This window comes from Pyxicephalus adspersus, chromosome 9 (genome assembly GCF_032062135.1).
Source record: "Pyxicephalus adspersus chromosome 9, UCB_Pads_2.0, whole genome shotgun sequence".
NCBI classification, from domain to species: domain Eukaryota; kingdom Metazoa; phylum Chordata; class Amphibia; order Anura; family Pyxicephalidae; genus Pyxicephalus; species Pyxicephalus adspersus.
Genome location: NC_092866.1, coordinates 40,829,539 through 40,841,210, shown reverse-complemented (window position 1 = coordinate 40,841,210; position 11,672 = coordinate 40,829,539). Strand labels below are relative to the sequence as shown.

The following is an 11,672-nucleotide window of genomic DNA, read 5'->3' as shown; positions in this document are numbered from 1 at the left end:
CGTGGTAGATTTATTTCACTGGTAGATTTTTTTCATTAGAACACCGGATAGGGAATCCCCCTCCTCCACAGTGTCTTGGGAGGAAGGGGATCCCCCATCAGAGATCTCCCCGCGGCAGCCAAAGGGAGCCACAACAAGGAGACGGAAGAGCCGCATGCGGCTCCGGAGCCGCAGGTTGCAGACCCCTGGGCTAGGGAAAAGCAAAAAAAGTACATGAGAGTGCAAGTAAGGTAAGGATAATAGGCAAGGTGTTTTGACTCTTAGCTTTGTGAACTAAAATAAATATAATTATGTGAGGCAATAAAAGGAGATGTCTAAAAATAGGGGATACCCTGTCCATATGTGATCTATATATAAATACAGTGAGATTATTTCCACCAATATTCAATTTTACAAGAACTTTTAACATATTTACTTTCTAACACAACAAATATTTGGGATTGAAACAACCATTTCTTTGTTTGCAGATGACAATACACCAAGGTTATGTACACACATCAGATGATTCACGGACAACGCTTGCCCCTCTCCATAGAACAAAACTGTATGTACGGCGCTCATTCATTCATCTTTCTGTCGTTTGTTACTGGAAATGATCGTGAAAGATTGTTTCCAATGACAACAAGCGTGTGTACATTGCCAAAGTAATGGAATGAAGTCCTTACAAGATGTCTCTATCTGATCTATGTGTCTGATCAGGATGCATTGTTTGTTTAGACAATCAAAGTAGAAAATCCTTATTTAATATTGATAAATGGAAAGTTATGTGCTGGGGAGGGGGGGCTAACAAGAAGCATTGTTAGAGATGAAGACATACTGTATATTCCCAAGACCAAGATTTCCTCCCTCAAAATACCATAACCAAAAGCATCTTGGTATAGATTCAGGTCACACCTGAAAGTGTATCCTCTCCAGCCTTGGAGAGTTTTAATAAATCAGGCCCAATATGTAAGTTGCTTTGTTACTGACTTTACAATAGAGGTTCTCCCTTTGACTACAGAGTGGGGCTCCGGGTACAGTGAGAACATTGTCATGAAAAATGTTACTTATATACAGAGAGCTTCTATGTCTACCAGACATTTTACAGGACTAACAGGGCACGTACCTTGATCTACATCATGCAATCCAGTCATTTGGTAGGCCTGTCTGCCCTTTCTTCTGATCTGCAGCCATACTGGTGAAATGAGTGTAAATTTGGATGCAAAAATCTTTGCAATATCATATCCATGACCATTCCACTGTGGGTAAAGAAAACATCACTCATTAATGCAATGTATTATTTGTTTATATTCAGGCAAATAAATGCTGATAAATATCTTGAACAAGTTTTATTGGAGCATTCCAGAACTGGATAAACAAATTTGCAATACAACCAGATTCTTTTACCCTTTTTTTTAAGGTAACATTTAATGGTGTACATGTCTAACTTACATATACTTTCTGATAATAGTAGTTAGATGTGCATCTTTAAAGTCAAGGCCTGTTCACACTACAACACCCAACACAGGAAAAAGAATGAAGGCGGCAACTTTTTTTTATAGCACAGGTACATTGTTAAGATGAGTAGGGGTGCCATTCAAAATGTTTAGCACGACAGCGAAACAAACGCACATACTCAGTTTTAATGTGCATTACTGCAATGTGTATGTGTGAAAGGAGCCATCAGTATTTAAAACTTGATAAGCAGATTGCTTTATAGATTGACTGCTGGACAAGTTGTTAGTCTTCATCTTTTGCCACGACCATATGATCTGAGTTTTGAGTTGTTTGTTTTTTTGGCAAATGATATACATTTTTCTAAACTTTACTTGAACATATGTAAACATAACCAAATCTTTCATGGAACAACAGCGACATCTCCTGGAGTTTCTGTAAAAAAACATCTTCGGTCTACTACGAAGTCATTAAATATTGTAAACCTTTTAAAGGTTATTTTTCAATGTTTGCAGAACATACTCCTAAATTTTTAACATATTGGTTAAATGCTATGCAGCTTCTGGGTTTTTAGGGATTTGTAGATTTTTAAACAAAATGTAAACCCCAACAATTAACTCCTTTTTGCTTCATTTGACTTAACAAAACATTTTGTCATATCTGTATTTAAAGAGATAAAGCAGAAAGAAGTGCCCATATGATCCACAGATGTACTACATTTTTTTATTTAATTATACCTGAACCTACACCCTCTTAGTGGCCACTAGATAAACACAAAATTATTATAATTATTAGTACACAGTATTTATATAGCACCATCATTTTACGCAGTGCTATACAAAGTCCAGTCATGTCACTAACTTTCCCTCAAAGGGGCTCACAATCTAATGTCCCTACCATGGTCATATGTTATTTATACAGTCTAAGGTCAATTTTGGGGGGAAGCCAATTAACCTAACTACATGTTTTTTGGATCTGGGAGGAACCCCACGCAAAAACAGGAGAACCAGCAAACTGTAACGGTAAATAGCTATTTACCTGGTTTAGTGAACAAAAATGCACGGTTTATATTAACATAGGAGCCCTGATTTTTTTTAAAAGGCTGGAGAAGATAGACTTGCATCAGTGAACCTGGGTAATCCAGCTAACCTGGAATGAATTTCTTAAAGGTCATTTGTTATGTGTTAGCAAATGTTTTCGACCCTGGACCAGGTCCATTTCAGGTTTGCTGGATCACATAGATTCACTGATGAAAGCGTATCCTCTCCAGCCTTGGAGAGCTCGAATAAATCAGGCCTAGTGACTAAAGGGGGGCAAATAAGGTAATTTTAATTGATGGAAGGTAATTTAATTTACATACAGTAAGAAAAAAAATTAATTAATGCAAAAACTACTAGGAAAATACATTGAGTTAAAAAAATACTGACTTACAGGTGTAACATATCCAAGAACATCCCCAACCACATGACGTTCCTTCACATTTTTGGAGCAGTAACTCTGGTGATCAAGCACAATGTCCTTGGCTTTGACATCGTTGGTAACTAATCCTCGGGCTTGGACTGGGATATCAGAAAGGCGCGTCTGCAGCACCGAGAAAAACAACATTTAGGTGGACAAATACTTGGTAAATTGTACACATACACACTTCACAGACTTACCTACAGTCCTTTAAAGAAGTCTAATATTTGCCCATTTAGGAAACAGCATTTAGGATAAAGCAACAACCTATTCCTTACATACCACCAGTATAAATTCACCTTTCCTTCACCCCTCCACTGCTCTGTTAAGGGTGGAAAGCCAAAGAAAATACCTTACATGCAGATAATATAATAATGGTGGGCTAATATGTGATGTCACATGGCAAGTCAATATTCCTGTGTAACGTACAACCCCTTCAGCTCGAAGCTTTCATGAATCTTTCCTTTGTCCTAACAGCTGAACAGAGTGACGTGAGAGCAAAAAAAAAAAAAAAAAGAAAAGTATTTGCTGCTGGAGAGCACTTCACTTAATATTACCATATTGCTAGGTTTAAAGTGTAAGTATTGCCATTTTATTATGTTTACTTTGCTAGAGATGCAACAGAAAAAGAGAGGACATCTCTACAAATCGGAAATTTTGTCTTCACGGACACTTAACCTACCAGCTCGGGAACACACTGGTCAGACAACCTAACAACCACAAATCATTATGTGAGCACCATACTGTTCACGGGGAAAGAAAGCCCTGTCACATGAATCAGGGTGGAGGCTCTGTAGTTAATGTTTTTAGTATAGATAGGGATGGAAAGGTGGTGACTGCATACACACCAGTTATTGGGTAAAACTGTATATGTGGCTGGTAAGGAAAGAAAACTATATAGGCCTGTGTTGATGGCAATATTTGGTATCAGGTTGAGATGCTTCTGGGATCATTCAGAATTCCCTGACACTGAATGACCTACATTTTACCTGCAGATTTTGTATTCCCAAAGACATATGGGAATTCAAAACGCAACAGGTGACTGGCAAAAACAATAAGGTACATTACTATACAACCAGGTGGTTGGGCACAAACTCTTCTGCATCCTGAACCTCAGTGAGGCTACCCAACAAATTTTCAAATAATTTGTCTAAGGTCAAAGAAGGCAGAGTCATGTCATTCACTATTCATTTAGTATTCAAGACTTGGTTTAAAATGATTCCCAAAAAAACCTTCAAATTGCCTCCAAAAGTATAGCATACCCAAAAGCAAAGGTATGGCTTACCCAAAACATTATATTAGTAGCTTACATATTCTCCACATCTGTCAGTAAACAAGCATAATGGTCTGTAGATGCGTGGGTGCCATTTTCTGCAGGAAAAGCCATCAATACGCAACAGGAAGAGCTTATTGCAGCTTTTTGCATCCCAAAACAACTAAATCTAAATAACTTAACTCAATATAGACTATAATGAGTTATATGTATACTTAGAAAACTGTAAATAATATTCGTTCAGTTATTGCATCCACATCTCAGTTTAATAAAGAGGTTTCACTTGTTGGTACAGAGAGTGTCTGTGACCCTTTGCACAAGATAATCACTACTGCATACATGTAAAGATTCTTGACAACTAAAACTCAGTTATACAATGTGGGATTTGTGCAGAGTTAGTGTTTATCTCACACATCATAGTGGTTGGTACATTACCTTTGTCTCCAGGGTCTTTGCAGATGTTTTTTTTGAGTCGCTCTTCGACAAAGTGGCATTAACCAAGTAGCAAGTAACAGCTCCCAAGAGCAGGACACACAGCAGCCTCATCATTTCCAAGCTGAATCACTGCAACAAGAAAATGTCCAAAGTGACACTGCAGATACTAACCAGAGCTGTGAGTTTTGCTACTGAAGTGAGGGAGGGAGTCTGGCACAGAGCTGGAGGCAATGTCCGATCATCAAATCCCTCATTTCTACAAGCTGTGACTTTGTAACAAGCAAGGCTGGAAAGCAATGACACGCTTCTCCTCTGAACTGGAATTCATGCACAGCAAGTCATTTATCCCTAAGCAGATTCTAAACGCACTGTGCAGCTAGCTCGTTGCAGAAAGAAATTTTCTACAAAGGTTGAACTTTTGTATTAAAACAACGACTTGTCAACCTATGAACAATAGGCCAAAATGTAAAAATGTTATTCAACATTCAATCCCACCATAAAAATACACACAGTGACAAAATACACCTGTGTACTCCAACAAAGATATTTCTAATCCAGCTTCAGCCAAAATGTTTTATTTCATTTTAAATAGATTGGGGAAGGATAAGACCCTCTGTCAGGTTTTTAAATGCCACCCATGTCCTCCATTACAAGATTTTCCCATAGAACCTGGAACAGAAATTGATGAGAAATGTATCCCAAATACAAAAAAAAAAAAAAACACACTTTGTGTAAGGTTAAATGTCCTGGCAATATTATAATAATGCCTGTGCCTTTCCTGTGTAAACGTGTCAGAAGATTGGTCAGAGCCTGTTCACAATATTTTTTTTGGCACGTTTTAAGTGTTTTTTAAATGCCTAAAAAACCCTACCCTAGGTTACTGCCTGGTTTTGCTCCTGTGTACTTAGCTGTTGCCAGTGCGTGCCTAAAAGCAGTAAAATATGGCCAGCCTGAACACAAGCTAACAGAAGCTAAATCTTCCTAGATCTATCCAAAACTAATATAAAATTGACTAGATTCGGTTACATACACATTACAAGTACCTAAATCTTGGTATCACCCTTATCATTTACTCAGGGACACTGGGAGAGCGAGAGAATCACAGGGAGCTAATCAGATTCTGACATCCACACATAGGCTGACCAGAAGAGAGAGCAGAGCTCACGACTTATCATTGTGTGGCTGCCCTTTTCCACGTTCAATCAGCATGGCGACACCTTTGTATGCCTTGATTCTACAACATAAAGTAATGTCACTCTTCTTGCTTTGCTGTCTGGCAAAGCTGCATGAATCACTAAAGTGGCTGCATAGATTAGTCCACATTAGACCGGTCCAATACCTTGTGTGTGTCAAGTGTGAGTGTGGCCATTTGCCTGACAAATCAGCTTTCAGTGTCATCTCTACATAAACTGAGGTCACCTTAGATTGGAATCATTTAAACTCTGGCAATTATTCCTGAATTGGGAGCAGTTTTGAGTGATTTAGTACCATCCACTAAAAAATGTTCAAAAGCTGGTTCATTATAAACCTCTTAGATTGTAAGCTCTTCTGGGTATTGTCCTCTCCTCCTCCTGTGTCACTGTCTGTATTTGTCTGTCATTTGCAACCCCTATTTAATGTACAGCACTGAGTAATATGTTAGCACTATATAAATCCTGTTTAATAATAATAAAATAATTATAAGCCAGCGCACTGGCGGAGGTGGCACTGCTGGCTGTTCCCCCACCTGTATGAATGAAACCAAACTATAAACACTGAAAACTAAGTGTTGTATATTCTAAAACTTTTACTGCTAGATCCATAGCAATATGTTATAAAATAAAGTTTAGGAGCTCATTCCCACAAGTGAAATACATTAACACACACATTTTATGAAGAAGGACTGGTATGGTAACACACAGGACACGGATCATCATTCATTCTTAATGCCAACCCAAATGCACTTTGGCAAAACACTGCCATGCATTGCTGTATGCTACGCTTTTATAATCACAGCACGTATGATTTTTTTTGTTACCCCAATGCCGAGGTTCCAGCCTAATGCCCCCTGGCCAATCCGGCCTAATGCCGGCAACCTGCAGCTTCAGAGCCTCCTCTTGCTGTGGCTCCCGAAAGGGAACAATCCCTCTCCTCCGTTAGCATTGCGGAGGAGAGGGATTGTTCCCTATTTACCCCGCTGGGAGTGTTAACCCTGGCTGGGGTAAATAGGGAACATTCCCTCTCCTCCGTATGCATTGCGGAGGAGAGGGCATTCCCTTCAGGGGGTGTTCCTGGTAGGGGGTGGAACCATTAGGGTGAGACTCGAGAGAGAGTCCGGCCTAGTGTGCTCCTGCCCACTCCTGAAATTGCCTAGTGACCAAAAAAGTTTGATGACCCCTTCCCTAATGTAAGGTACATCAATGTGATGACACTGTGTTGTGTGTGTTTCACGTGTCATAATGCCTTGTCAAACCTTCCTATGCATCCACAAGTGTTCAGGCCCCAAAAACCATACCTAGGTGTGCAAGAAAGGGTCAGGTGAGAGAAAAATATAGGGGGTCTGTATATAGCATATAAATATACTCTGCTTCTATGAAGAATAGTTACTGCTTTGTTTGATTGTTTTCAGAGACCAGCACCTGTAACAGAAACAATCGGCGAGATGACCCTGAAAGCTGAGCACAGGATGGCCTTGAATGCTGATAAGAGACCCGGTGCAGTTAATACCAGCTTGATCAAGAATCCAAGATGGTGGAGAGTCATTGCAGTGCCAAAAGCGCTAGACATGTGGTTTATCCACCCCATTAACTGTTTGTGAATTTTTCTGCTTATATGGACTTCTGAGTATACGCTATTGGACTATCTGCTTAATGACAATTAGATAACGGCTTAAGCCCTCCTATACAGAAGTAATTCTGTATGCCTATAAAGATTGATGTATTTCCTTGTTTTAGTTAGAATCTCTTTGATTTAACTGCTAAGCATTTGATTTTCTCTGTTGCAACAATAAATCTTCCTAATTAGGATCTACTGTCTCATCTCTGATGGTCTGTTTGAACCCCCTAAAAGAAACAGACACAGGGATATTGTCATTGCATGGATATTACCTGGGGGCCCCATAAAATTAATGAACCCCCGCATTGTATAAACACATGTACAATACAACACTAATGCCTCCACATAAGAATGTGATCACAGGAGGGCAGCAGCCTGACAACCCAATAGTAAATAACATTCGGCAATAATGGTGGAGAAGTAAAAATCAATACCATTCAGGTGAACTTTCATATTGTGCTGATTTCAAATAGGAGAAAAAAATGAGGAAAGAAAAAGAACAAAAAAAAAAGAAATGTGTATTTATTTTACCTATTTATGCACAGGAAAGTGGAACTCCGATTGGTTTTAGTATAGTAGAAAAGGATTAGAAGAGATATGAAATGCTGGTGTGGGAAGATACATAATACAACAAACTGACTCAAAGACAGCAGTCACCAGGAGAGGAAGTGAGAGGAAATCTCCATAGTGGGGACACACATACAGCGATAAATAAATGTTTCGTCTATCCAAACATAATGCTTTGTTCCTGGGGGTAATGCGCCCACCCGGCTTCAATACATTCCAACAATAACTCAAAGACTTCTCATATGTTAAATTAACCTCCCTAGCATTCTAATTCTGTCTATATTTTCACGCAAAAAATGTTAGTTTTTCGCATGGAAATTTATTTTACATTGTAGGCCTGTAATTTTTAGGCATAACTCACCGAAATATGTCCCATATTAAATAAATTAAATATTACTTTAAAACTTTACATTAAAAAACAACACTTTGAAAAAAAATAGTGAAACCTGTAAGATAACTGTACAGTAGCATGTATAATATATATATATATATATATATATAATATAATTATATATATATATATAAATATTATAATTATATATATATTATATAAAGATTTGTCGCTGTAGTCGCTGGCTGAAGATTGGAGGAAGAGGATGTGTCCTGAGGACCTACGGGGACCAGCCAACAAGACAAGGTATGTGGGTTTTTTTTATTGTTTTGAGCTACCCCGAGTGTGACTCGGGTCTACGGCCTTTAGCATCTAAAATCCATCCCAAGTCACACCCGAGAATACCGCTAGGGGGGTTATTGTGACTTAAAGTGGAAAGAAAGTTTTAAGTTTCCATAATCAGGCCAGTCAAAATTTCAAAAAAGGTCAGGCAATGTCCCTTTTGAAATAACATGTCTTACCTGCCTGATCCCCAGCTCACCTGGAAGTTACATCATCCCAGCGCAGCCAATCAAGTAGGCAGAATATCGTCATACAGGAGGAAGAAGAAACAGAAGATGGCAGCACCCTGAGATGGAAAGTGGACAGATAAGTCAGCCACGTTTAGTTACACTTTAATATGTATGGGGGTGGGGAATCAACATCATAGCCAGCTAATATATGTTGGAGGAGGGTACCAATGGCAGGAAATGGCAACACTATATACAGGTAGTCCCCGAGTTAAGGACATACAAAATACGCCTTCTAGATACGAATGGGGCTTCCCTGCTCGCTGGTGTGCAGGACGGAGGCATGAAGGGGGGAAAGGGTGGTTTGCATGACTTGCAGAAGAAATTTTTTGCTAAACACAGCTGAGGTTGTGGGTTAAGAGCTGAGCTGATCTGTAGCATCTTGTAATTCTTTAATGACCAAGACAAACTCTAAAGTTGTTTCTTTTTGCATATCAAAGCACAGCTTTTTCCAGAAGTTAATGAATGTCTAGGCTCCATAGCTTAGCATATACAGTATACAGTATTCAGTGCTCAACCCAGAAATTTTTTTAAGCTGGGTGGGAAGAAATTTTAGGCGGATGGCAGCCCCTGTATTATGACCCAACTGTTCTGTAACCACCCAAAAACAGCTGGGTGGTTACTGAAATGTGCCAGGTGGTGTGCCCAGCTAAAAGGGGCTGGGGAGAACACTGGTATTATTATACAGTAACTGACACCACGCTGCCTGATATTATGTTGAAACAAACATCTGTCCCAATTGCATTTATTAAAATAATGTACCTGCTCCGACTTACATACAAATTCAACTTAAGAACAAACCCACAGTCCCTATCTAGTAAGAGGTCTCTATCTCATATGTAACCTGGGGACTTCCTGTATGTATAAAACAGAGGTCCTCAAGCACTGGGCCAGGAACTGGTACCAAGCTGTGGGCTGTGCCAAACCTGGCCGCAACCTCCTCAATGGCTGCCAATCATGTAAGCTGGCATCAATAATTAGCTGATCGAAATGACAGGAGAGAGGAGCTGTTTTTTGTGATTGCCTGAACTAAATGACAGGGAAAGGGACCAGCCTATGTGAAGGGCAGAACAAAATGACAGGAGAGGAGCCGGCTTATGTGATTGACTGAAGAAAATGACACAGGAGGAGCTGGCTTATGTGACTGGCTGAACAAAATGACAGGAGAGGAGCTGGTTTATGTGATTGGCTGAAGAAAATGACACGTGAGGAGCAGGCTTATGTGATTTGCTGAAGAAAATGGCAGGAGAGGAGCCGGCTTATGTGATTGGCTGAAGAAAATGACAGGTGAGGAGCCGGCTTATGTGACTGGCTGAACAAAATGACAGGAGAGGAGTCTGCTTATGTGATTGGCTGAACAAAATACCAGGAGAGAGGATAAATATCCTTCATGTCAGTACCAGTGCTGATGTTCCCCCCACCCCTCTGACCAGTTACATGCAAAATCCATGGAAGCCCAACCACCCCCAGTCTGTAGAATAATTTTCTTCCATGACACTGGTCAATGCTGCAGAAAGGTTGGGGACTGCTGGTATAGAGAACAGGAAGTGCTACAAACCAGACAGGAAATATGTGAACTCAGACAGTTGTCACCACATTGTGTCCCCATTGGAAGATGTCCCTTTATTTCTGGTTATAACAGTTTTCGCTTACTTTCAGTCCTAGTAACCCCCGGATTATTAGGGTGACCCTTCATAGCTAGGGGTCACAGGCAGCAATGAATCCTGACACCAATGTATACAAAAGTACAATAATATTCAGTATACAAACATAAACCTAATGACAACCAGAAAAGCAATAAGACACCTCACACACAGTGACATCTATTCCAGTCACACCCCTCCCACATGGCACCTCAACTATGACTGAACACTTCACCTGTCAGCTCACACTGTACTCACGTCTGCCTGTGACCACCATTTACTACAATACACTCCACATACACAGAATGCTGACACAGGGAAGCGTGTCACATAGTCATTATCACAACCTACAGAAGACAGAAGGCGCTTATTACTGTCCATATGTAACACTGCGAGACACTTCCGCATTACCTGACTCACTGCCGACGTCACTGTCCGCGTACAATCAAGTTTATTGAAGTGAAAAAAAAATTCCCGCCCCGACTACTAAAACATAGAAAAGGGAAGAGCATATTCTCACACCGATTGGATGAAATGACAAAAAGGGGCGGGTTAAAGTGGGATTGGCTGCTAGAGGTTGACCTGATTTACTTAGGGTCAGGGTTCTCAGTTTATGCTATCAGTGATAGAGAGGAGGGTGTGGCGATAATCAGAAGCCCTGTTTGCTCATATCGGTATTGTAACGATATGATCTGTCTGTAGAATGTCCTAGCTTCCTGTAACTTTAAATCATGGGTAGCACCATCTGATAGGCGGGTAGCTCACATTGGAGTGACTCCTATACAAGCCAACTGTGCAGTCTGATTGTAGTACCAGCTCACTAACACCCCCTTTAGGCCAGGGAGGGGTATAGACAATCATTCTGTCAGGTTGTTTTACCAGTCTCCCCAACAGGAGCCAATCCAATAGAATTATGGACAAAAGTCCTGCCAGGTGTCATTCCCAACTCTCCATTATCCTGGAATATGGACATTTGAAAATTTCTGGGCATATGTATGGATAATCATCCTGTCAGGTTGTGTTACCAACCACCAGCAGCTTCCCATAGGTGTAGCAGGACAATACAAACATTAGATGTACGGGTAGTCCCCGGGTTACATAGGAGATAGGGACTGTAGGTTTGTTCTTAAGTTGAATTTGTATGTAAG

The 11,672-nt window shown here is 40.1% G+C and overlaps 1 protein-coding gene across 3 annotated transcripts in view; it reads right to left on the bottom strand.

The window, feature by feature from the left end:
• Window positions 1–11,001, bottom strand: part of CHID1 (chitinase domain containing 1) — a 339,220-nt gene extending 328,219 nt beyond the window's left edge. For 2 of the 3 annotated variants that reach the window (XM_072421678.1, XM_072421680.1), the window contains exons 1-4: window positions 10,936–11,001; window positions 4,601–4,729; window positions 2,866–3,015; window positions 1,106–1,238 (exon numbers count right to left, since the gene is read on the bottom strand). In XM_072421678.1, the coding sequence (XP_072277779.1) occupies window positions 1,106–1,238; window positions 2,866–3,015; window positions 4,601–4,714 (397 nt within the window). In that variant the 5' untranslated portion in view covers window positions 4,715–4,729; window positions 10,936–11,001. Of the gene's footprint in view, window positions 1–1,105; window positions 1,239–2,865; window positions 3,016–4,600; window positions 4,730–10,875; window positions 10,916–10,935 lie in introns of those variants that run through there. The other variant, XM_072421679.1, reaches the window with a different exon arrangement.
• Window positions 11,002–11,672: the final 671 nt, after the last annotated feature.